At 33.5% G+C, this 24,954-nt stretch overlaps 3 protein-coding genes across 4 annotated transcripts; all 3 read left to right on the top strand.

Moving 5' to 3' along the window:
• Positions 1-4,961: 4,961 nt before the first annotated feature.
• Positions 4,962-5,297, top strand: LOC133696799 (uncharacterized protein At4g14450, chloroplastic-like). The gene has a single exon (XM_062119076.1). It carries the CDS (start codon positions 4,962-4,964, stop codon positions 5,295-5,297), a length of 336 nt encoding a protein of 111 aa, XP_061975060.1.
• Positions 5,298-15,052: 9,755 nt separating this feature from the next.
• LOC133696502 (protein PSK SIMULATOR 1-like) lies at positions 15,053-17,348 on the top strand. The gene has a single exon (XM_062118702.1). It carries the CDS (start codon positions 15,413-15,415, stop codon positions 17,252-17,254), a length of 1,842 nt encoding a protein of 613 aa, XP_061974686.1. The 5' UTR covers positions 15,053-15,412; the 3' UTR covers positions 17,255-17,348.
• Positions 17,349-21,645: 4,297 nt separating this feature from the next.
• Positions 21,646-24,628, top strand: LOC133696706 (bet1-like SNARE 1-2). 2 transcript variants are annotated; one of them, XM_062118971.1, is made up of 6 exons: positions 21,646-21,795; positions 21,984-22,134; positions 23,467-23,523; positions 23,615-23,674; positions 23,762-23,847; positions 24,141-24,628. In XM_062118971.1, exons 1-6 carry the CDS (start codon positions 21,782-21,784, stop codon positions 24,166-24,168), a joined length of 396 nt encoding a protein of 131 aa, XP_061974955.1. In that variant the 5' UTR covers positions 21,646-21,781; the 3' UTR covers positions 24,169-24,628. The 2 variants fall into 2 exon arrangements, with proteins under 2 accessions (XP_061974955.1, XP_061974956.1); XM_062118972.1 differs by lacking the exon at positions 24,141-24,628 and having other exon boundaries at positions 23,762-23,851.
• Positions 24,629-24,954: the final 326 nt, after the last annotated feature.

The following is a 24,954-nucleotide window of genomic DNA, read 5'->3' as shown; positions in this document are numbered from 1 at the left end:
GCAGGATCCCTGGTGGAATCCTGCAGTAGAGGAGCAAGCAATAATGTGAATTCACCGGTCTGGACAAAAACGCACAGTTCAGTTAAAAGATTCTCTGTTAAGGTCACATTATTCTCCTAGCTTTTCAAGTTTTCAAAAATTAATTTGAATTTAAGGAAGCTCTAGTTTCTGGAGATTGTCAAATATTTGACCCGAAACTTGTGGGTTTTTGTTTTTTTAGAATTATAGCAAGTTGATTATATGCGTTTCAACTTTCACGTTGATGTGGATACAACAGCGGTCCATGATTTAATTTATCAAGTTTAAGGCTAATTGTTGGGGCTAATTGAAAAGCAGCTCTAAGCCTCTCATAGTTGAATAAAATAGGTATTTGACTAAGTCAAATTTTGAGAGTGAAACACCGAAATCATCCAAGCTTAACGATTTCGGTATAATTTAGCAACTAGAGGCTTTCTTCCAGGTCCTTATCACAGGCCTTATATTGTTTTGGCTGCGTAGTTGCTGTGGCAACTTGAGTGCTGACAACTAACTGTTTACCTATTCCAAAAGCTTCAACGTTGGCTCGCTCAAAGTCATTTCCAGTGGATTCGCAAAAGATGAATACCTCCGTTTCATCATCTCTACCAGTTGTACGTATTTGCCTGGAAGTCTGGAATTTGCTTCATATTGCCTTACACGGCATCTCAGTCTGCAGTGTCGGTGTAGAATGAAGTTTTAAAACATAACTTAACATGAAATCCCGTTACTCAGTTACGATACTGTGCCTGAGCATTGCATTAGTCAGGGTTGAGCTTTGATAAATTTGACATATACAAGATTATTTGACAAGCCTGTGACTGAACATGCCCTTGAGTTTTACTAATCAACAGATCCATTAACAAAATTCCTGCCGGTGTCCATTCATTTTTGTTCTGTCTTTGCCAAAGTTAGCACTAGGAACCTAATCTAATCGTTTATGGTCTTGCAGGGCATGGTGGAGAAACGCCTGCAAGAAGTTCGAGCAAGGAAGTGACGCATGATTTCCGGCGCCCTCACCATCAAGGAAGTCCGGTCAGCAAGGATCGAAAAGCTGGAAATTCTGTTTTACCTTGGAAGTTCTTTTCGTTACAATTAATGAAGATAGGGATACATGCCCCCGAAGGTCTTGCTTGTACATGCCGGGAGGCCCCATTTTGAAAAATCCCGGCATTTCAACAAGTATAGCTCCAAATTATTCTTTCTTTGAATTTAATCGTATCCAACAATAGTGCATAATGCTTGACTATCTACAGGCAAATATTTCTGTCCCAGATTACAATCCAAGGTTCTCGAGACGACAGAAAATTCAATCCTTGACTAGTTACAGCTGGATTTTGACAAGAGAAAGGAGCACCACGATACGATATCGATACTGGTTTGTCATCAAGCACCAAGAATTCAAGAAAAGGCCGATAGGGATAGATGACGATTAATGGAGGTCATACACTTGGTGATCAAAAGTTGGAAAAACAAAGGCTTGGGATTGACCACGTAACCCCGAACCCATCCACTGGATTCTGTCTCTGACAGATAATTGTTTCGACAAAAACAAGAAACCATTAACATTTTGGAGGCTGTCAGATGCATCATGTAACGTTAGCATGGAGCATCTTTGTGCTGTACCGTAGGATGGAATTTGACGGGTAAAAAATCTAACGGTGTAAGAGCTTAGAAAAGCCCCCCACAATTTTGAAGGTAGTTGGGTCGGCTAAAGTGTCAAGTGTCAGAAAAAACCCAAACTCAGCCTCTTGACCGTGTTACTTTTGCTTTATGTTGCCTTTACCTATCAGCTTGGGTTTCTTGATTCTTCTGTTGCTGTTGCTTCTCTCTCAGCTTCGCTTGGCTCAGCTTATAACTTGTCGGAATTTATTAGCTTTTCTATCGGCTGCTCTTTATAGATATATATTTTTAAACAATTAGCCTTCTTCAGTAGACCTCTTCGCAAGATTTGAGTAGGATTTCATGGGATGACCAAGCCCTTTTCGGTTGCCGAAAACTGAAGTCTTTTTTTTTCTCTGTCAAACAATAAAAATATATTAAGTATTGAGTTTCAGACATTTTGATGAGACTAGAGTATGCAAATCACCCATGTATGATTTTTATTTTTTAATTGACAATGGCGAATATTTTCAAACTGATTTATACGTCTAATTTCTCCTTTTAAATTATTTTAAAAATGCATTATCATATTCTTCCTGTGCATTTAAAGAATAAAAGTGTATTGTCAAAGATTCCGAGAAATTAGAGAACAAACTTTTTTAGTATCTACTATATAGGTGCGGACTAAATCAAATTTTTTCCAATGCTAAAAAAAATTAACGTGATGATAATTTGAGACAATCTGAGTTAAATTTACTAAAATATAACTCGAAATATGAGATTGAAATAACCTGCAGAAAACAAAAAGAAGTTGTTAAGTTACAGGTTTAATATCCTAATGTTAAAGATGAAAAAAATATAATGTCGAAGAAGAAAAACCTAGTTAACTCGGGTTAACTTGACAAACTCACTACTTGCGATATGAGATCATGATATAAAAAAATAAGAATTTTAAAAGAAAGACCTAGTAAAAAAAATCAAAGTTCAATAAAAAAAAATCAAAAAAACCTGAGCTAACCTGAGTTGATTTTATTAACCTACTCTTAGAATAACCAAATAGAAAGAAAAGTGAAAAAATAACAAAAGTCAATGGAAAATAATATAAAGCAAAATGATCAAATTGAAGAAAAAAAAGTCATAAAAAATCAAGGAAAAGAAATCTAATTCAACTCGAGTTAACTCGACTAACCCGTCACTCGCGACATGAGACCACGATAAAAAGAATTAGATTTTCAAAAGAAAAACCTAGCAAAAAATACCAAAGTTAAATAAAAAAAATTGAGAAAGAAAATGCAAACTAACTTGGGTTAACTTGACCAACCCGCCCTCGGAATAACCAAACAAAAAGAAAAGTGAAAAGGGAACAAAGTTTAAAGGCAAATAATTTAATACAAAATGATAAAATTAAAAAAATATCATAAAAAATCGAGAAAACTTTTTTTTGAGTCAATTCATGTCAACTCAACTAACTTGCCACTTACAACATGGACTATGAAAAAAAAAATTGACTTCCAAAACAGGAACCTAGCAAAAAAAAAAACCAAAGTTAAATAAAAAAAGATGTTGAGAAAAAAAAATACAAGCTAACCCAAGTTAACTTGACTAACTCGTACTCGAGATAACTCAATAGAAAGAAAAGCGAAAAATCACATAGTTAAAGGGCCAATAATTTAACACCAAATGATAAAATTGTAAAAAAAAAATCTTATAAAAAAACATCGAGGAAAATAATCTGAGTCAATCATGGTTAACTTGATTAACTTGTTACCCGAGATATGAGATCAATATAACTCAACAAGAAAAAAAGTTGAACAAACAATGAAGCTAAGGGTCTAGGTCTTATAATCAAATATCAAATGATGAATTTGAATAAAAATTAATTTTTAATAAAAGATCCCAAAAAAAACCAAACTTAAACTGGGTCTGATCATGAGATCAAGATTGCTTTATTGAAAGGGAATCATGAAAAAATAACCAAGTAAAATATACAATTGTAAAACAATTTAAAACCCAAAAAATGAAGACAAAATATGGTATAAAAACAAAATGAAAGAAAATAATTAGGGTGTAAATTGAAAAACAAATTAAACTAAGAATTTTTTTTAAAAAAAATAATCAAAAAATAAGGATTAGAATTGGATAAAAAAATTAAATGAAATTAAATGTTGAGGGGTAAAATAGAAAGAAAAAAATATAAATAAAAAAAATGATAAGAATATAACAATAAAAAGAATAAGGACTAAAATTAGATTAAAAAATAAATGCAATAAAATGGTAAGGAAGGAAATTCAAAAAATATAATAATTAAGAAAAGTATAAAATATAAAAATAGAGCAAAGAGGGACTCAGTTAGATAAAAAAAATCAAATGAAATAAAATATTCAGGGATAAAATTTTAAAAATGACTAAAGAACCCCTCATCAAAAGCTTGTTTTTTTTACTTTTAAAAATAAAATAGTTATTTTACTGTATCCCTGTCAATTTGTTTCTAATCAATTTTGCATGACCATTGTATAATTTGAAAAAAAATCACTTCCACCCTTAATTGCAAGCTTCATCAAAAAAAAATTATAAGGATAAAAATATAATTCCATTCTTCCAATGAACAATGAGATGTTTCCATGGCTCCAATTACTTCAAAGATATCTTTTAATTTGTTTTATAATGTATTATGATTTGACCTTCAAATAATAATAATAATAATAAAAAGAAACAAACCAAGCAGATAATTACCAACTTTAATACAAATAAGCCTTTAAAAGAAAAACTAATGAAGTGTGAATAACACAATATTAATAAAAATTACCTTCGAATGAAAGTAAAAAAGAAAGAAAGAAATTGGCATGGTATCCTGCTAGGTGAATTCAAGTTTGATCTTTTGTTTTCTTATCAAGAATTTAATTAAAAATAATATATGGTAAGTAATACGTACCCGTTTTGGTCTTCTTAATGGGAAAAAAAAAATCCTTCCCTTTTGCACCTTTCTAGCATTTTCCTGAACATATTCGGCCAACACAATACCCCATATAAAATGGAAAAAGAAAAAGGGAAAAGTCGCAAAAATTCCCTAAACTAAAATAAGAATTAAAAAAAATAATCAAAATCCTTGCAGTCAAATCAGAAGAACCAAAAAAGCAAAAAGCAAAGGCTAAATAAAAGCCGAGCCATATAAGGATTGCAATGCTACGAGGCCTTTTGACCTTTTCCTTGTACAGAAGGGATTCCCCAACGTGTACACCACATGCCCATAACCCCCAGCCAAGGGCCACACCTCGCATAGCATCCTATATAAGCACCCCCCCTCTCCCCTCCCAATCTGTGTAGTGGTGTTCACAAATCTAATCATGGCAAATACACTTCGAAATAGCAGCTCCGCCGCAGCTCGGTCGCAGCCCAGCAGGCTCCAGCGGCGGAGACCAGCGTCCTTGCAGATCAGTCCAGCTTCTTCTTCTTCTTCTTCTTCTTCTTCCTGTTGGAAAGTTGCGATTCCTCTCTTGTCTCCGCTTATTACTTCGCCTACCGCGATGGACATGAAGTCTCGGGAGGATCCGCAACCACCGCCGAGGAGTCAGGGAACGGAGGGGGAGAAGCCAGTGGTGTTCACGAAGTGGCAGCACCCCGCGGCTCCTTTATGTTACGAGCCGGCTAAGTTTAAGCCCTCATTTTCTGTGCCTGTATAGATTTAGAAATTAGAATGGATGATGATTAATTATCAGAGAATAGTGGTTTTAGTTTAGGCCTTTTTTTATTTTTAAAAAAATCTAATTATACATACTTTTTTGTTAATATTTTTCACATACTCTATGCCATCGTTTTTTTTTTTTTTTTTTTTTAAGCACGAGAAAGTAACGGATTTGTGCATAATTTTATTACCAGATTCAAATTGAAAATCTATTGTATTTGACAAAATAAATAAAAACTACAGGATTTAATAAACAAATGTTACAACGTTTATTTTTTATATAGAGCTACGTCGTTTTGATTGATATGCTAAAAGCTATATTTCTTTTAGCAATTCTACAGAGAGAGAGAGAGAGAGAGAGAATTTTGCAAGGTCGCCTGAAAATCGAGATGATATCCCGGCCAGATCACCAGCAACGATGATTATAAATAGCTTTCATTGCTTTACACACACACACACACACTTAGCGGACTGTGTTTCAATGGATTCTGAAGCCTAGAAGGGCAATTCCATTTCAGAATGATGGTTATTGAGAGAAAAAGGAGCTGGTTTTGTTTACTTTTAGAATGGTCATAACAATCGAAGAAACTGCGAGAAGTATCTAGTTTAATTAAAAAAGACAAATTCTCACAAATTCTAGCTACCAATCAGGGATACGAAGCATTCTTATCAAATCCGGCTCAACAGAACCGGTTGACAAGGGATTTTGGGTCTTGGCGGGGTTTGAAGTAGATAAAACCTGGGTCTGCAATTGACCCGGTGAAACCCCTTATGAGTGCCTGGTGAACCTAGAAATCGAGTGATTTGGCTTAATTCAAAAGGTTTTTTATTATTATTATTATGTTGCCATTTTTTTTAATAAACCAGAAAAATAATTTATATATAAAATTTTATAGCATGTCTCTGAATATCTTTCTATGTAGAACAACAAATATTTATGGGTTGTGTGTTCAAAAAACAAAGAGTAAACGAGTGTTAGAGCAGCTCCATGGGTGTGATAAATGGAAAGCTAAAAATTAAAAATATATTATTTCAACTCTTTCATGTTGTTTTATATGTTCTAACAGGAATGCTAAATAAAATGTCTAAATATTTTTTATATATATAAATATTATTCCTACATATCTTTTTTTAAAAACCAAAATCAATAAAGTGAACAAACAAAAAAATAAACCAAGTAAATATAACTATGTAGAAAAATAATTACATCAAACTCATTAAAAAATAAAACATTTATTTCTCACTTTAATACAATTAGCTTTTCAAATAATTTTTTTCTATTAAAATATACATGATAAAAAAAATTATATTTATATTATTTAAAATATTATTTTATCAATTTAACTCTTCAAAATATCATCTTGTTTTAGTTTAAGGAACAGACAAATGCTACGAAAAGCATAGGTGTTGCCTCCATGCAGGGGAGCAATCGGAGGTTTTTTTTTTTGGCCCAGCCTAATCTTAAATGTGTGAGCCTACTAGCTTTTTTTTAAAAAAAAAAAATTAAAGTTTACTAGTTTATATGAAAGTTCACTACATAAACTTGTAAATTGCAATATAGATTTTTTTATAATTTTATAATTTTTTTTATCTTTTTCTTAAATAAACATGTAGCCTTTTATTTTTTTAAAAAAGCAACAATGTCTTTCGAAATGAAAGCTAATATATATTTAACATGTTTTTATAAAAATGACATTTCATTCTCGAAAGTTAAATAACTATTTTTGTTAAAAAATATCAATTAATTTTAATTAATTTTAATCAGAAGAGCATAATAATATTTCGTCAGCATCTCAAGATAGAAGACACAAGTACACAGAAGACAAAAACATAAACATAGACCTATAAAAAATTATCTTTAATTTTTTTTTATAATAAATTTATATACATGTCTCTAACTATTTTTATCTTGAAATAATAAGTAAACACTATCGAAATGAAAAAATAAAAAAATATTTGTTAAAGAAAAACAACCAAGACAATTATAACACGTAGCCCCTTTTTTTGTGGTAAATACACGGTCCATTGATTGGTTGGCCAATGAAAACCAGTGGACTCACCGACAGCTTCAATCTACAGCTTGATCTGATCCTGTTTTGAATGGCTATACTCTCACGTCCGAGATGAGAGATCCAAATATAATAAAAAGTAGTTCCGAACAATAAAAAGTATACTACTCGTATCATTATTCTTCGATGAATATAAAAAAATTCGGAAGCAAGAAAAAAAGAAAAGGATATTCGATTTTGCATTTGAATGGCTGTGCGCGCGCAGATTTTCTTGCCTTTACTGCTATAAACTTTAAAGATGCCTGAAATATACATACCATCGGTGGACGGTAGGATAAATGTTTGAAAATTAAACAAGGAAAGAAAAACAGAAGCCTTCTTTTCTCTCTATCGGTCAAACAAGGAAATCACATTTTCAGCGTCGAGATCCAAATCTGATCTTTATTTTACCCTTGACATGAAACTACAAAGGAAAATGATTTGGATTCTGAGGAGCCTTGTAATTGTTTAGCCACAGAACTCTCAATTATTCAGTTCAGTGACGTAAAATATGACCATGTATCCCTCCTTTTCTTCCGGTCAAATTTAATACCCAACCAGAAACAGCGACAGCGGAAGTCGTTCCAGGACTGTGACTGTTTTTGTATTTATTATATTTTTTTAAAAAAATTGTTTTGATTTGTTGATATTAAAAATAAAAAATATTTTAATGTATTTTTAAATAAAAAAATATTTTAAAAAGTAATTATTGCAATTCAAACACTATTTTTTAATATTATTCAATCAAGAGATCACAAGGCACAAGTTCTTAACTTCATATCTAATTTGGAATCTGGATTTTGGACCTACATTTTTTCTTTTCATTTTTTTCCTGGTTTCACAATTTCTGACAGTTTCCCTTTTCTAGAACCAGGAGAAATTCTAACCTAATGCTATTACCAAACAAATTCGAACTGTGAATATTTAATATTCGCGTCAAACAGATTGAATTTCTGGAACTAATGTCAAATCCAACACCAAATTAATTCAATCTGACTGTTTGGCAAGTCTAGACCACCGACAAATTTTACCTCGAGAACCAAATGAACCTGTTCTTCCCTCTATGTGTCAGCCACGATAACAACTGGCACAGGCTGGTAAATTGCAGAAGTTTCTGGTGTTTCGAAAGTCCAGGCAAATAGATCGGCCGCCGAACTCTTCCTGGCAAATGCTCAGAAAGTATTTGAGAACATGAAAGAGGCTATATAGTTCTGGGTCACTGGCCCAAGAGATCTTCCCTGGGCCAGAGTCTGACTTGGTAAGCAAACTGAGGCATCCGGGCCATAAATGGTTTGACCTCGTCGATAATTGATTCGGCAGAGGCAGAGGATAAAAAAAAACACCCATCAAGAAAGTGACCTTATAAACAACAAAATTAATCTTGATTGATTGCTAGCAGAAGCTGCTACCAAATAATTGATGACTTTCATCGTCATTTATCAATCCATGAATTGCGTGAACCAGTCAAGAATCCATGAAGATGACTTCTCTTTGCTGTATTGTTTATCACAAAAGTGAATTGTGGGGGCAAATCCTTTCAACAGCCTTGCTATATTCTCTGGACAAAAGTTAGCCCAAGCACAAACCTACATGCAATGTGGCGGGAATTTGTTAGCATCAGCCCATTAACCACTCCTTTTATTTTTAATTAAACTTTTTTTTATATCAATATCTCTTCTCGGCATCTTATTCCGGCCTCCACTCAAAAATATCTGTTTTCTTTGTTTTTAGATGGGTTGTGGGGGGCCTGTGCACTATTTATACACCAAAAAGACCAGAACTACTTGCCCATTTATAGGATTGTTTTTTTAGTTGAACAACTAATGACCCTGTCACCTATTCTTAGAAAGCAATAACAAGAAATAATTCAATTCATTGAATTGTTTTTTTAATAATTATGAGTTGATTATGAGTTAAGTATTTTTAGAATTATTGAAAATTTATATAATCACTAATTTTAGAATTTATAAAATTAATTAAAATACATATAAGTTAACCCCAACACACCTATATTTATTAAAAAAAAAAAGAAGAAGTAGAAGGCCAGTACTCTCTAATGGAGGCACCATTAATAGTTCTGTCGTGTTTTGCAAATATGAGTTGTTTGGAAACAACAATTTTGTTAAAAGTTTGTACATAATTCATCTTTTTTTTTCCAGATCAACGTTTAGACACGAATACAGAGATATAAATATGTTAAAAGATTACTAATTATTCATAACTAGATTAGTGAGCCGTCAGTCGAACAAGTTTTTCTTAATATAAAAGAAATGTTGAGGCGACATTAGCAAATTTAAAAAAAGTAAAGAAAATATGAGATTTAGATAGTTGATTCAACTTAAATACAAATAATTTAACAATATGATTAGAAAAAAAAACAACAATAAATAAATCAAACTAAAAAAAATATGCATCGATCAAATTAAAAAATAAATGCTTTTCAATATTATAAAAATATATCCTCTTAATATTTGATAATAAAACAAAAATTAAATAAAAATGTGATAATCTATGGAAAGCAAAATGAAAAAAAATCTAAAACTTAATTTTCTACAAATCAAATATGAAAGAATAAAATTAAAAAAAAATCAAATTGAAAAAATAAAAAAATCAAGACAACCAAAATAAAACACTTAGTCATATTCTAAATAAAACTAATGCAAAGGGATCAAATCAAGAAAAATAAATTGAGGGACCGAAATAAAAAAGAAAGGCATGAACTTCCCCCTTTGATCTTTATGATTTATTTTCCAAGCTTCAAGAAAAAAAAGGCATGCAAAGGGATCCTTGAATTTGACAAAAAAAGGACTGTGCATTTCTTTATCCTTCAAATTTGGTTCTTGAAGCTCTAATTAATTTGAACCAAATAAATTAAATTTTGTTTTGCAAAATTAAGAATTAACTAGGTAGCAAAATATTTCCTCGACACCTCAAGATCCTTACATGAACGCTTGGAAAATAAATCATAAAGACCAATTGCAAATCACACCAATATCAAATGACCGAACAAGAAGAAGAAAATCAAGGGACCAAAGCATAAATAATTATAGGGACCAAAAAAGAAAAAAACATGATTGCTCTCCATGGTGTTTTATGTCTAGTGCCAGGTGTTTTTCATATGGCTTTCATTTTTTTTATTTTTAATTGTAATTAGTTTAGTTTGGCAAAAGGATGTCATTATAATATCATTTTCATGGCAGAAAGAGGAAAAGAAAAGGCTGATGGGCCAAAGGCAAACTGATGCATAAAATGATTAGGCAGAGGCAAAGACAACACAAAATGAAAGGCAAAGTGAAGGTGGTCCTCTTGAGGTCTCTAGAGCTGCACCATTTTCCAATAAAGTGTTTCACATTTCAGTCGGCCGAAGCTGAATGTTGCCAGCAACAGACACCCGGGGGCTGAGGCATTCTGGAGACTTGGAGAAAACACTGCCAAAGAGGAATGAACACCAACGTTCATTTCTTTCACAAATTTTCTAATCAAACTCCGATTCTCCGAATCTGTGTTGATATATGCAGCAATGTTGGCTCTCTGTCACACTTAGCTGCTGATCCTTTTTTTTTTTTTTTTGATTTACGTGGGGTGTCCGGGCCAGCTTACGCGCACCACGACTATTCCCCACGGCCCGCTGGACATCCTGCAAGCCCAGGAGCAGGTAAGGCACCGCGGGGGTGACAGGCGTACACATAGAGGGTCGAACCCGGAACAGGAACAGAACAAGTCACACGAATTAACCACAACAGTTAAACCCTCATGTGTTGGGTACACACGAGAGCTCGAACCAGGACACTCAGGCAGGGCAAAGCCTGCCAAGGCCACTGAGCTACAAGCCTCGTGTGTACTTAGCTGCTGATCCTTGATCTCTCTAGTTGAAGCCTTATGATCATGTCCCCTTGCAAATTGGTTCCCCGCTTGAACTGAACTAATTAATCGGAAGCCTTGAATGATGAGTCCCCCATGTACTTAAGGTGTGACTCACATTTGTACATCAATATAAAGAGTGTCAAAAACAGTGTGGTTGTGAGTGTTTTTCAAATAATTTTTCATGCTAAAATACATGTTAATGATATTTTTTTTATTTTTTAAAAATTTTTTTTGATATCAGCACATCAAAACGATTCAAAACATACAAACCATATTAAATTTTAACAAAAAAAAAATTCAAATTTTTTGAGAACGCTGCCACAGCCGTGTTCCCAAACGTTATCGAAATAGTTAGCTTTTCGTAATAATTGATGAAAACAAGTTTAGAATCATGGTTTTTAAATCTAGGTTTTTTAAAAAAAAATAAAAAAAATTTAACAAAAAAAAATTAAATCTTCATTCTTTTGATCATAGTTTTTAAACTTAGTATGGGAGTTGACCCCAAATAACTCCTGAATCATAGGTCGAGTAAGTTAACCATGATTACTTGGATCAACTAATTTTTTTATTACGTAAGAATGTTAAAATTACATTTTTTTATATAAAGATTTAACAAATAAAATCAATGAGTTTTGAAAAAATTTACTAAAAAATTTAGTCATCATTTCTTTGATCGTAGTTTTTAATTAAAAAAATTTTCTTAGTTTCATCCATTGACATTTAATTTATTGAAAATTTTGTTTTGTAATTTTTTCAGGTTTGTCTTCTATAATGTGGTGCCGACCTCATAACCGGGGTCACAAGTTTAGAAGATTAGTTTTAATGGAATTTTGTTTTTTTAGCGTATTTTTTTTTAAAAAAAATTCAACATTTGGTTGGTTATGAATTTGCTTTTTTTATTTTTGTTATTTTTTTTAGTGGTTATCCTGAATTCATGTTTCGGATCGCAGATTTGATAGGTAGATCTGAGTTAACTCGAGTTTTTTTTTTCTGTTGTCACTTATATATATATATATATATATATATCTATTATTAATTCTATTTTTTTTATTAATTTGATTTATTTATTGTCATTATCTATTTTTTAAATATTATTAGATTAGCTGAGGTTATTATATTCATTCAATTTAATGTTTTAATTCTCTATTTTTTTTTTAAATCCCAAGTTTTGCACGAAGTTTTTTTTGACATTAAAACAAATAATTTTACTCGCTGCGGAGCGTATGCCTTCTATCTAATAATCTCTATAGTTCATCAAAATTAATTGATTGGTCTTTGTCGTATGAAAAATAATTAGACAACTCATTGATTAGCGTTGACTATCCTCGAGCTGGTACTTATTTCTATTTTTAAAAAATGCATTCTTTCTCTATCACAATTTCTCATATCAGCTACTTCTACTTTCTTTATTCTATTTTTTTAAAATTAAAAAAGAATTAAAAAAATATCCTGAAATTGATAAAAACAAGTAGGTTATAAATGAATTTTAAAATATAAAGGTTAAATTTATAGTTAACAATATGTCTTTTACAAAAAAAATTGATGAAGAGCTACCTGTATTAATTTGCACACGGAAAATTATATATTTTTTATAAGATCATGATAAAAAGGACGGTTGGGTTAACTTTTAGTTCTAATAATATACATGAAGCTATAAATAACAATAATAAGCCTTATAATGATTATGTGTGTGATGATGATGAATTAGAGTTATGTTAGTCAATGTTTATTAATAGCAGATGAACAACCTAATGCAAACCCAATCATGTTTTTCATCTTTTGAAAGACTTCAACGAACCATTATGGAATGAATAGAGAAATCATAACAAATTATTAAATATCAAGTCAGATCATGGGTTAAATAAAAAAATATCATATTTGTCTATCACAGTGAGAAGATTATTCCTTACAATTTTATTTTGAGACTAATTGTATTTTGAAAGAAACCTAGCTGAAATGACACCCTACACCCCAACACAAGAGATAAAAAGAAAAATTTGCAAGAAAAGGAGTGAAATGCTAAAATACATAAGTGAATCCATGAAAAATCAGGACATAGACCTAACACTAGAGGACATTATCATAAAAAAGAAAGAAATATGAATGATAATGATGATGATATAATGATACCTCAAAAACTAATAAAGTGGGTTAAGCAAAGGCATGCAAAGATCCTCAACGAAGACTCTTTATCAAGAAAAATTCATCCAAGCAAAGTTGTAATAATTAACTCATAATATCGATCTATCATGATTATTATTTATTATGCTAACATGACAGATTGGGGCATCTGCTTAGGTGTATATAAACTGGACATCTCTTGACTGCAGGAGAGATGCCAAAACCCATGACGTTACGAGTGATCTCGGCAATGGTTTTATCCTCTCCTCTTGTCATTATGTGATTGTTCCTTAATTCCTCGCCAAAACCATCCACGCGCATGGTCTTGACCAAGCATGCAAACTATCCTCATAATAAAAATATAAAAATTCAATCTAACAACTCCCACTATGGTTAGCTTTTGACAAACTTTCCCTTCCTTTGATCGGTATTTCTAGGCAACATAACGAAATAAACCGAAGTCCCATACTATAGAGAAAGAGACATTTGATGATATGGTTATCTTTTGCTATATATCGATCCTAAGATGAAGTATTCAAGTGTTTGCTCGAGAGAGAGGAGCAGGTCATGCCTAAATCCTCCAATAATTACAAAAGTTTCCTATACGTTAATATAGGCTTGCAAGTAAACCATTAACGTAGGGTTTAGAAACACACAGTCGAAACTGTTCTTTTTTTTAAATTTGATTTGTTTTGTTTAAGATTATTTTTTATATATTTTTTTATTTTAATATTTTATATCAAGAATAATTTTAAAAAATAAAAAATATATTATTTTAATATATTTTCAAGTAAAAATCAATTTATAAAACAACCGCTAGCATGTAATAACAACATTCCTTAATTTTACACCCAATAAATTCCTCACACCACGTGAGTAAAATAAAAATAAAAATTAGCAAACTACCGTATCAATCGATTTGACCTATCTATATATGCAAAATACGAACATTTTGGCTTCACATTGCTGCCTTTTCGGCTCTTATGGTTAAAAGGATTTTGATTTTTCGAGTCCTGTACTTCCATTCAGATGGGTCTTACTGTGTCAGCATGAACTGTGTCCTACATGAAATATGTAAAGACGTTTTTTTTTTTTTTTCCCCTCGAGAGAGAAATCGGAATAAGTGAGGTCGAAGTCAAACTCTTTCCAGCTACTGCTGGTTAGGTTGACCCTAAAGCACGTTGTGAGGTCAAACCCACTTATGCGAGTACTGACAGAGTGCCCGTGAGCTGCCCTCCCGAAATAGAGTTCCTACTCCACTGGTTGTGGGTCAAAAATAAGAAAATAAAAAAACTAAACAAGACAAGGTTTCAAAATTGAAATCTCACCTGCTCCTGAGATTGGAACTGTGCCTCTTCGAATTTTTACTCTTTTCCTTTATGCGAAGTGTGGGAAATGGTCTCTTTTATCACCAATAGTGTTTCTCGTTGCCGCCAGAACACTATTGGTTCAAAATTTAATTTTTTTAATTTAAAATTATTTCTTTAATGTTTTTAAATCCTTTTAATATAAAAATAGATTTTTTATTTTGTTTCTTTCTCCGAAGTCCAATCCAGTGCAAAAATCTTGAAATGGATATTTTAGCCCATCTAAACCAGCACCTAATTTATTGAAAATAACATATCAGTTGTTTGACAAAAGATTAGATGGATATTTTACTTTCTGTACAGTACACCAAATGCAATAAATGAGATGAAGGTCCTGATAAATTGTAAGTCGAACCCAGAAAACTTAAATATATATAACAGTCCCACTCTTAGGTCACTGTACAAACAAAAAGGAGCAGCGTAGCATAGCAAATTAGCAATATTTGGCATACCCTTTGGCTTTGGACCACCTTCAAGAATCAGAACACAGCTCAACCCCTTTTACTTTTGAAATAAAACCAGTCCTAACATCACACGCCCAAAAAACACAAAAAAGATGAAAAATCCCCCGACGAGCTTCTGTTTCTCTTAAACGCCGCTACCAGCCGTTTCTTGTTTCCCTCCACAAAGACACACGCACTCTTCTAACAAGGTAAAAGATTCACATTTGCTTTTGAAAGAGCATTCATTTCTTGGTGATTGGGGTTAGAGATATGGTGGCAGAAGCCTGGATTGTGAAGATGGGAAACCAGGTAAGTAGCAATCTTAAGCACGCACTTCTTCTTGAATCTTCCAAGAAAAAGAACAACCACAACCACCCAAGAAATAAACAAGATTCTAAAGACAAACAAATCATTGGCATCTTGTCTTTTGAGGTTGCTAATGTCTTGTCTCAAACTGTACAACTCCACAAGTCCCTCTCTGATTCTGAGATCTCAAAGCTAAAAAATGAGATCTTGAAATCCGAGGGAGTTAAGAACTTGGTGTCTACTGATGAAAGTTACCTTCTTCAGCTTGCTTTAGCTGAGAAACTCGATGACTTGAACAGGGTAGCTAATGTTGTTTCTAGGCTAGGAAAGAAGTGTGTCGAGCCTGCTTTGCAGGGTTTTGAGCATGTTTATGGGGATATTGTTGGTGGGGTTATTGATGTGAAGGAGTTGGGGTTTTTGGTTAAGGATATGGAGGGTATGGTTAAGAAGATGGAGAGGTATGTGAATGCAACCTCAAATTTGTATTGTGAACTGGAGGTTTTGAATGAATTGGAGCAGGCTACCAAGAAATTTCAGCAGAATCAACACGAAGAGAGTCGAAGGGCGTTTGAGCAGAAACTTATTTGGCAGAAACAGGATGTGAGGCATCTTAAGGAGATTTCTCTTTGGAACCAGACTTGTGATAAGGTTGTTGAATTGTTGGCTAGGACTGTTTGTACTATTTACGCTAGGATTTCTGTTGTTTTTGGGGAATCGGTGTTGCAAATGAAGGGCCCAGGGGCTGTTGAAGGGGTCTGTTCGTCCCCTCCCATGAAGGACGAATGCAGGGAGGTCCCAGGATATATTGGTGATTGTCATGGTTCACAAAGGGTTTCAGGGCCACTGAGACGGGCTGTTAGCAAGAGAAGTAGCAATTTGTGTCAATCGGGACCAATTGAGAGAGCCGTGGTGGAGAAAAGGGAGACACATATTAAACCTCGGATTGCTTCAGGGAAAGGTGAAGTTAATCTATTATTTCGAACTGAAGATATCGTGTTTCCATGTGGGACTAGTCCTGGAAGGCTTTTCCTGGATTGCCTTAGTTTGAGCAGTTCGGCTACAAAGTTTGATGATGATGACAGTTGTGTTGCTGTCGATGAGGACCTGAGGAGCCAAACTTCTCGTTGTTATAGTGTTGGCAATGGTAGTTTGAAGATAGAGGACCCAATCCCTTCAGGCTTTTCCAATCGAGTTTCTTTCAGTGGAGATCAAAGACAAGCCAGGCGTGGTGGGATGAATAATGCACGGTTTGGTCCCAAAAGTAGGCTAATGGTTTATGCTCCTCCTTCCACAATTGGAGGATCTGCCTTGGCCTTGCATTATGCAAATGTCATAATTGTTATAGAGAAATTGCTTCGCTATCCCCATTTAGTGGGCGAGGAAGCAAGGGATGACTTGTACCAGATGTTACCAACAAGCCTAAGAATGTCTCTGAGGACTAACCTCCAGTCCTACGTGAAACATCTTGCTATATATGATGCTCCGCTTGCCCATGATTGGAAGGAGACTCTTGATGGAATACTCAGGTGGCTTGCTCCTCTTGCGCATAACATGATCAGGTGGCAAAGTGAGCGTAATTTCGAGCAGCACCAAATTGTCAAGCGGACAAATGTTCTTCTACTTCAGACATTGTATTTTGCTGACAGGGGAAAGACAGAGGCAGCTATTTGTGAGCTTCTTGTTGGGATGAATTACATATGTCGCTATGAACATCAGCAAAATGCTTTGCTGGATTGTGCAAGTAGTTTTGATTTTGAAGACTGCATGCAGTGGCAGTTGCAGTGCCGAGCTTCCTTTGTTGTTTAATTATCTTAATTAATATGAATACCTGAAGGAGGTTGTAAAGCGTAGTTGTTGACTCCTGATACTTGAATGAAGACACAAATGACAGTTCAAACAAGATTAATTTTCAAGCTTTTCACACTGATGACTTACATAACTGAAGATCTGAGTTGATTAATGTCTTTCACTGCCAGGTATGGGAAGTTTTGACTTTTGAAGTACATGAATTCAGTTAATTATGAGAAAATCTCTCTGTTCTGTAGAATGTGTATATATCTGTGTACAATCTGTGGTGTTCACTTATCAAAATTTCAGTGACATTTGCAAGTAGAGGTTTAACTCAAGGAATCAGGTCATTGAAAATACAAGGGAGGGTTTGTTATGATGAACTGGACATAAACAATTTTTTTTTTGTTTTGGAAATTGTTTGGTGTATCTCTTATTACCAACTTACAGTCTCCTGATAGCAATAATCATGTGAGTGTATCCCCCAAATCATGGAGTGACAAGGAAGAATTATGAAGTAATAAGGATGATTATACTCACAGACATATCAAAGGAAATATGGTTGGTTATAAGGACTTCCAAGAAGTAACAAATTCCTACGTAAATGGTAGTTTAACAGATAAAGCAAACTCCAGCAAAATGACAGCTACACTTGATGATCCTCTCAGTATTTAGTTGTTGAAATTATGGAGATAGAATAACAATTTTTTCTTTTCTTATTTCGTGCAACAACCAAGAATGTATGAGTTTATATATAATTTTTCTGTTAGTGCAGAGAAGTATTGTGTGTGTGAAAATATACAGACTTTCTTCTATAGCAATTCTATTTTTCTTCTTCTCTGAACATTATAATAATCAACTTTTATCTTGTTAAAAGCTGTTTTAAAGGAGAAGTTTTTATCCCATTAAAAACAATATGATAAACTTATCTAATTTTCTGTGCATAAGTGTTATTATCGGATGGATTGTCGATCAGCTAGCAATATGCATCTGCAGTCTCCTAGTTTTAGTATTGAACTGGGCAATTAAATTTATATTGATTAAAATTTCTAATCAGAATTGGCCACCCCCCTGGGTAAACAACAAATTGAAATTCTTCTAGCGACACATCAATCAAGCATTTTCTTGTCCAGTAATAACTTCTTTAAGTTCACCAACATCATCCTTCTCTATATTTTGTAGCATAATGCACCCATGGGTTCCACACCCTGTTTGTGTTGCATGAAGACAGTAAGGCATCATAATGAATGCGAGATGAGGTCACTGGCATGGAAAACAATTGACTAATGCATGGGTATGGTGAGATTCAAACTCATAACTACATAGTCATTAAAACTCTGATGTTATATTAAAAAACCATCTCATCTTAAGCTGTTTAGTGAAATTTCAAGATATAATTTATATTATTCCCCAACACACAAGCATCTAAGCATTCATGTGCAAGACATGTGTGAACAATCTGATCGAAGTTAACTGTTTTATTCTGGTGCTGTTAAGATCTATTTATGTGATTCTGTGCATTCTTTCTTCTGAAACGAAGCATTATTATGCACTGTGAGTTCTTTAGGTTTAGGGCCAACTTGTAACTATTTGCAGACCAGGCACACATGGTTATGAACCTTTGGTCTGACAAAACCAGTGGCTTTGATCCTCGATTGCATGCTTCGTGAGCAAATGAGTTAGTTTGCGATGCAAGCTATCATTTTTAAACAGAACAACATTTTCTCAAGTTTCATGATTTTTTGCTTACTAATGATCCTGAGAAATTACAAATATTTATTGCCAACGGTGATGCCGGACTTCAAACAATCAGAGGAACGGACGTACCAGATAAATCCAAGGGTGAAAGCAGGTGGTATCACGTGGCATTAAACAGGTTACAGTCGGTAGAAGAGAGCATTGATGTGATAATAAAAGACCCCTTGATTTAGAAACCCTGTGTGGTCACTGGTCTGATGCTTATAAATACAAGACTTTTTCAAAAATTAAAAATTAAATAAACCTTGACTTATTATTATTATTATTATTATTACTACTACTATTCACCCAATAATTAAACATGCACTTGAGTGTGCGTATTTGCATGCGCGGGTACATACACCATGTGTGGTTCAGAGCACGAAGTCGAGAGAAAATTCTATTAATCCCATGCTCTGTTTAAATAAAAGATTGTTTATTTTTATGTTTTTTAAAAAATTAAGTTTTTAAAATTAATTTTTTTAATCTTTTCAAATCTGATATCAAAAATAATTTTTTAAAAATAAAAAAAAATTATTTTAATATATTTTCAAATAAAAAATATTTTAAAAAATAACTATCTTATTTCAAACACACCCTAATTAACCCTAGAACTCTTATAATTAAGGTAACATGATGGAGCACCAGGGCTTGTAGCCCAGCGGCAGAGACAAGGTTTCCTTGCTTCTGTCACCTGGGTTCGAGCCCTAGCGTGCACGTCTGTCACCCCCACGGTGTCTCACATACTTACTGGGCTTGCAGGGTGTTCAGTGGGTCCGGAGATTAGTTGTGGTACACGTAAGCTGGCCCGGACACCCCAGGTTAAAAAAAAAAAAAAAAGGTAACATGATGGAGCTCAGCTGTAGACAGTCCCAATATTTTCTTATTTTGTGAATGATTTCTTTGCAGAGCAGTATTTGCTGGGGAGAAAATAACATTTGTAGCCCTTTCTCCCCTCTTTTGAGATAGAAAAGGAACCAAACCCTGCCTTGTTCTTCTTGTTCTTCTTCTTCTTCTTCTTCACACGAGTAATGAAATTTCTTCTACAAGTATTAAAAATGTTATCCTGTGAAGATTTGGATTCCTCAGTATCTTTACCCCCACACAATTTCTGGCGTCAATTTTATCCTGTGACAATTTGGATTCCTCCATCGTTAGAATCCATTGATAGAAAAATGTTAAAAAATCACGTGCAAAGAACACGAGTCCCACCTCCTGGAAATAGAAAAAGAACTAGCCATTTCACGGGATAGATGTTTTTTTTTTCTTACAAAAGAATTATATAGGATGGTTTTTTTATACTTGTGATCGGGAATATAAATTCAGTCGGGTTTAATTTTCCTTTCGCCTCAAGTTTATATTCAATCTCGATTAAAAATAAAAAACCAAAAAGTATTCAGATTCGCTGCCCTATAATCTAACATGCTTGGGCCACTGAAACGAAGAGACATGGAGTGTTGGCAGGCCATCAAACCCAAACCAGAGGGCTAAAGCTTGTTTTTTTATTTATTTTTATTTTTTAAAAGAATGGATGACCTGTCATTTATTTATTTATTTATTTTTAAAGTAAGGAATATGTCACCAAGATAGATAATGTATCGTCTGCAAGTATAGATTTCAGTCACCATGATGGTAGCTAAAAAGCCAGGAAACTAGCCTTTTGGCAAAAAAAAATAAAAAAATTAAGCTATTTCAATCTAAAAATATCTTACTAAGACCCTTGTAACACCAAAAAATCATTTTATCAATTCTCAATACTTAAAAAATAGTCTAAAAACCTGAAATTAAATTGGTTTAATTTTGGCTTTTTTGGCTCACATCTACCATGAAGCTCTTGTCATCTTATTGAACTTGTGAACACCAAAAAATCATATTTTGGTGGTTGAAAAGGGAGTGAACAATGACCTTTTCTGATATCATCGGGATCCAGCAAACTATCTCTCTCTTTTCTTTAACCAGGGATTGAAAAATAAAAAAATAAACTTGTGTATCAAAATTAATTTTTAAAAATTTAACAGAACCTAAATTGTACACATTGTGTTATATTTAAAGATCTAGGATGTAAGTGTATTTCTCATACAATCTTTGGCACACCACCTATTTTAGTATTCTTTTTATTTCCATCATCTTTTTAATTTTACCATTGACTAAGAAAATTTAGATGCAATTGGCCTTCAATTAAGATCAAATTACACAAATAAAAATTTAAAAACCAAAATGAATTATTAAAAATTAAATAGTACCATCCGTGTTTGTGAATGTGTAAATAGTGGTGGCTCAACAATAAACACCTCACGGGTTTTCATATTTTTATGTATTGGGGATAAAATTGATATAAAAAAGAAAAATTATTTAGTATATAAAAAATTGCATTCTTTTGATTCATAAAAATGCAACACTATAACTTATTTTTATAATGAATCCTATACTTCAAAAAAAAGAATGGTGAAAGGATGAAATACAATTTCTGATGCACCCAATAATTTCTCTCAAAACACAGAGTTGAATTTGAGATCGTTAGGCCTCGCCTCACCATCTTCATTAAATGATGGGGGCATACCTTAAAAAATAATGGGCCTTCTTGGAAGGCTCAAGACGCTCTCGGTGGATAAACTTTCAGCAAGTCAATATTCTCGCCGGATTTTTATTATGGCCCAGTAATTAGTTTTTTCAATTAAAAAAAAAAACCACCAAAATTCGAGGCCGGATCCCGGCTTGTGCTCTTTTTTAAAAAAGATTTTCTCAGCCCGCATAGAGAAGCAGAAACCAACATTTTGATCATTGATTCAGCAGCAGCAGCAGCAGCCAATGAGTTACAGAAGGTTAGTTTACGAATCAGATACTCCTTTCAATCTCAATCCAATATTACTTTTGTTAATCTAAATCACATCTAGCTTGGTTATTTCTTTCTATCCTAGCTCTAGGGTTTCATTTTCTAATTAAAATTATAATGGACTGTGCATGCATTTCGATTTTGATTTTCTTGAATGTATTTTCAAAATGATGGCAGGGACCATCGAAATTCGAGAACAGCTCTCTTTGATGATGGGCTTGAAGAAGGAGGTCTGAGGTCATCCTCTTCCTTTTCCCACGAAACCGACGATCATGACAATGATAAGGCTGTCCACACTTTGCAAGACAGAGTTCTTTTCCTCAAGAGAGTATGCCTCTCTCCCAAACTTTAAAACTAATCCTTTGCATTGCTCCTTATTTAATTTACTTCCTTTCATATTAAATACACTGCTTCCTGAACCTGCCTTTGTTTTTACTTTCTTGGTTCGTGAAATCTGTACCGTGTCATGATTAATTTGGGATGACATGCACAATGCTCTTTCATTTCAGACTTGTTTTGAATGTTGTTGCTGATGTATAGTTGAGTGGTATTCCGAACTGAGTTGACATGGTACAATTACAATACAATACAATACAATCATCTTTTTTATTGTTACACAGCACCAGCATAGCACCAGCATCTTTTGTTGTTTGTCAATGATGGGCAGTAATAAGGTTCTTACTGGTGAGATGCATGCTAAACAAGCTTGCACGTAGTTGAAACCGTTCAGGGGCTTCTGGTCTGTACTTATCTAGTTATCCTTGCCTTTTGTGTTCAGGTGGTTTTTCTGTTTGTTTTTTTTTTTTGGAAAGTTCATGTTTACCAGTTTTTTTCTTAATAAAAAAAATCTATTGAAATTTGTGATTGTTTTATGTGTTAATATTGTATAGCACCCTGTGAAGTTTCACTATGCTTATGCATACAAATTGCAAATACCAGATCAAATTCTCCTAGGCGTATGATGGAGCAGGGAATGGAAGGATAGTGCCAGTGTTGCTTAACATTAACTGAAGAAAGCATATTCAAAATGTTACATCACCTAATATGAACTTCGATTGAATTGTTCAAAATGTTACATCACCTAATATGCCACCCTTTTTCTTATAGCTTCCTGTAATGTATGTACTCAATTGATGTCTCACACACACACACACACACGAACTCTTCACACACAGATAAGTTTGTTCATGTTGGTTCCACTTTTGTGATGAATTATACCTGTGTAATTGTATGTATGTGCAGATAGTCAGAGGGATTGAAGAGCCCTTCTATTTTAATTTTTTTTTTTGTCTTTGGAGTTTCCTGATCCTCCTATTTGTATATCCTCTCCATTTTTTATCTAATAAAATCCCTTTTTTTTTTTTTTAAGTAAAAAAAGTTTTGTATGTTATGTATGTCATGCACTCTCTTGCGTGCATTCTCACAGGCATCTGTGTAATACTAGAAGTTCTGTTGCTGCAGCCTATTGGAATTCTTTTTTGATAAGACACAATTTTGATCAGGGAAGAGAAATGAAAGTTATACAGGATTGATGTTTTCATGCAAATCAAATAGTTTATTTTTTGGCTGATGATGCATATAAATGTTTAAATGCATTTTCTGGTAAATAAATCCAAATTTTCTTTTTGAAGCAACTCATGATATCTATTCTTGTTTACAGTTAACGGGTGATATACATGAGGAAGTGGAGAGTCAAAACCATTTGCTTGATCGAATGGTATGTGGTTTATATTTTTGATTGACAGTCCCAAATTTAGGGAAAACAATTTCAACTTCTTTATTCTGAGTGAAATCTGTTGTAAAATCAGGGCAACAACATGGACACATCGAGGGGTATAATGTCAGGAACCATGGATCGATTCAAGATGGTAATAAGCTAGAACTACTTAGCAGTTATTTTTTATTTACTTAGCTGCGTGGAAATAGCTGAGCATAATAAAGTTCTTGCTATGCAGGTATTTGAAAAGAAATCAAGTCGGAGAACATGTGCCCTTGCAGGGTTTTTCATCCTCTCCTTTTTAATTCTGTATTATCTCATTAGGTAAATGAATTAATGTTGGATCATTTGCAAAATAACTGTTTCATATCTGAAAGGGCCAAAGCTTTTCACCATCAGTTTTTTACTACTGTTAAACTGTTCATACAAAGTGAATTTAAGTCGTCTCCCTGCCAAATTTATAAAGTTTCAAAATCTTGGTCAGCTTCCATTGAGCTAAAAGTTATCTACATTTTAGCATAGGAAACCAAAATTGAAGAGGACGGTAAATTCTACTCAAGGGATGCATGGCATGAACAAATATCTTCCATTGATGCTGATTAACATTTTGTTTGCAGGGTCCTTGTATACTTGAAGCAAGGTTGAAGCAGAATTATGAGTACCTCACCTTTGAAGTCCTTGATTGACAATGGGATTTTGCAAGGGTGCTACAAGTGCAATGACCATGTCCTTTTTTAAGTTGGAAGATAACTCATGGTTTACCGTATCCGCTATGAGATGGCCTGTGATTGAACGTATACTACGTGCTTTACCGTATTCTGGTGTTTTCAAGTAAACATGGAGTGGAAGCAATTGTTAGAACTTACAGAAAATGTCAAGGCATGTTAGCATGCAGTGTTTTTTAGTGTTGTACAAGGAAATCTCCAGACGAAGCGGTGGGGATTTCCACTGCACGGTACCAAATGTTGAAATCATTATTTTTTTCGCCATGATGCAATACGTTGATCCTCGGATTTTTACTGAGAGCATTTCTCTCCACTGAAACTACAGCACATGCTAAATTCTAAAACAAGGCTGGATTCAGAATTTCAGACCGTTGCTTTCACTCGCTTCTTCTTTAATGGATCTTAATCTTACAGCTTACATGGTTAACTTCCACTGTAAACTTTGTTTTAGTGATTGGGATCCTGTCGGTTGTGGTTCTATTAGATGTCTCTTTAACTGATTAATTTGTAGGGGTTTAGTTTTAAATGATTCAACTAAATCTGTTTATTTGTACTTTGAACTTAGTATGTTTCCATGGGAAATTTTGTGAATTAAATGAGCGTGTTTCCTTGTCAATTTTTTTTTTTTCCCATTCTTGCAGATCTTGGGCATGGCGATTTGTATTAAGCTTAGATCACGAGAACAAAATTAATGGAAGGTGAAGAA

Source organism: Populus nigra, chromosome 6, assembly GCF_951802175.1.
Source record: "Populus nigra chromosome 6, ddPopNigr1.1, whole genome shotgun sequence".
Classification (NCBI taxonomy): Eukaryota; Viridiplantae; Streptophyta; class Magnoliopsida; order Malpighiales; family Salicaceae; genus Populus; species Populus nigra.
This window is presented reverse-complemented; position numbering and strand designations above follow the sequence as displayed.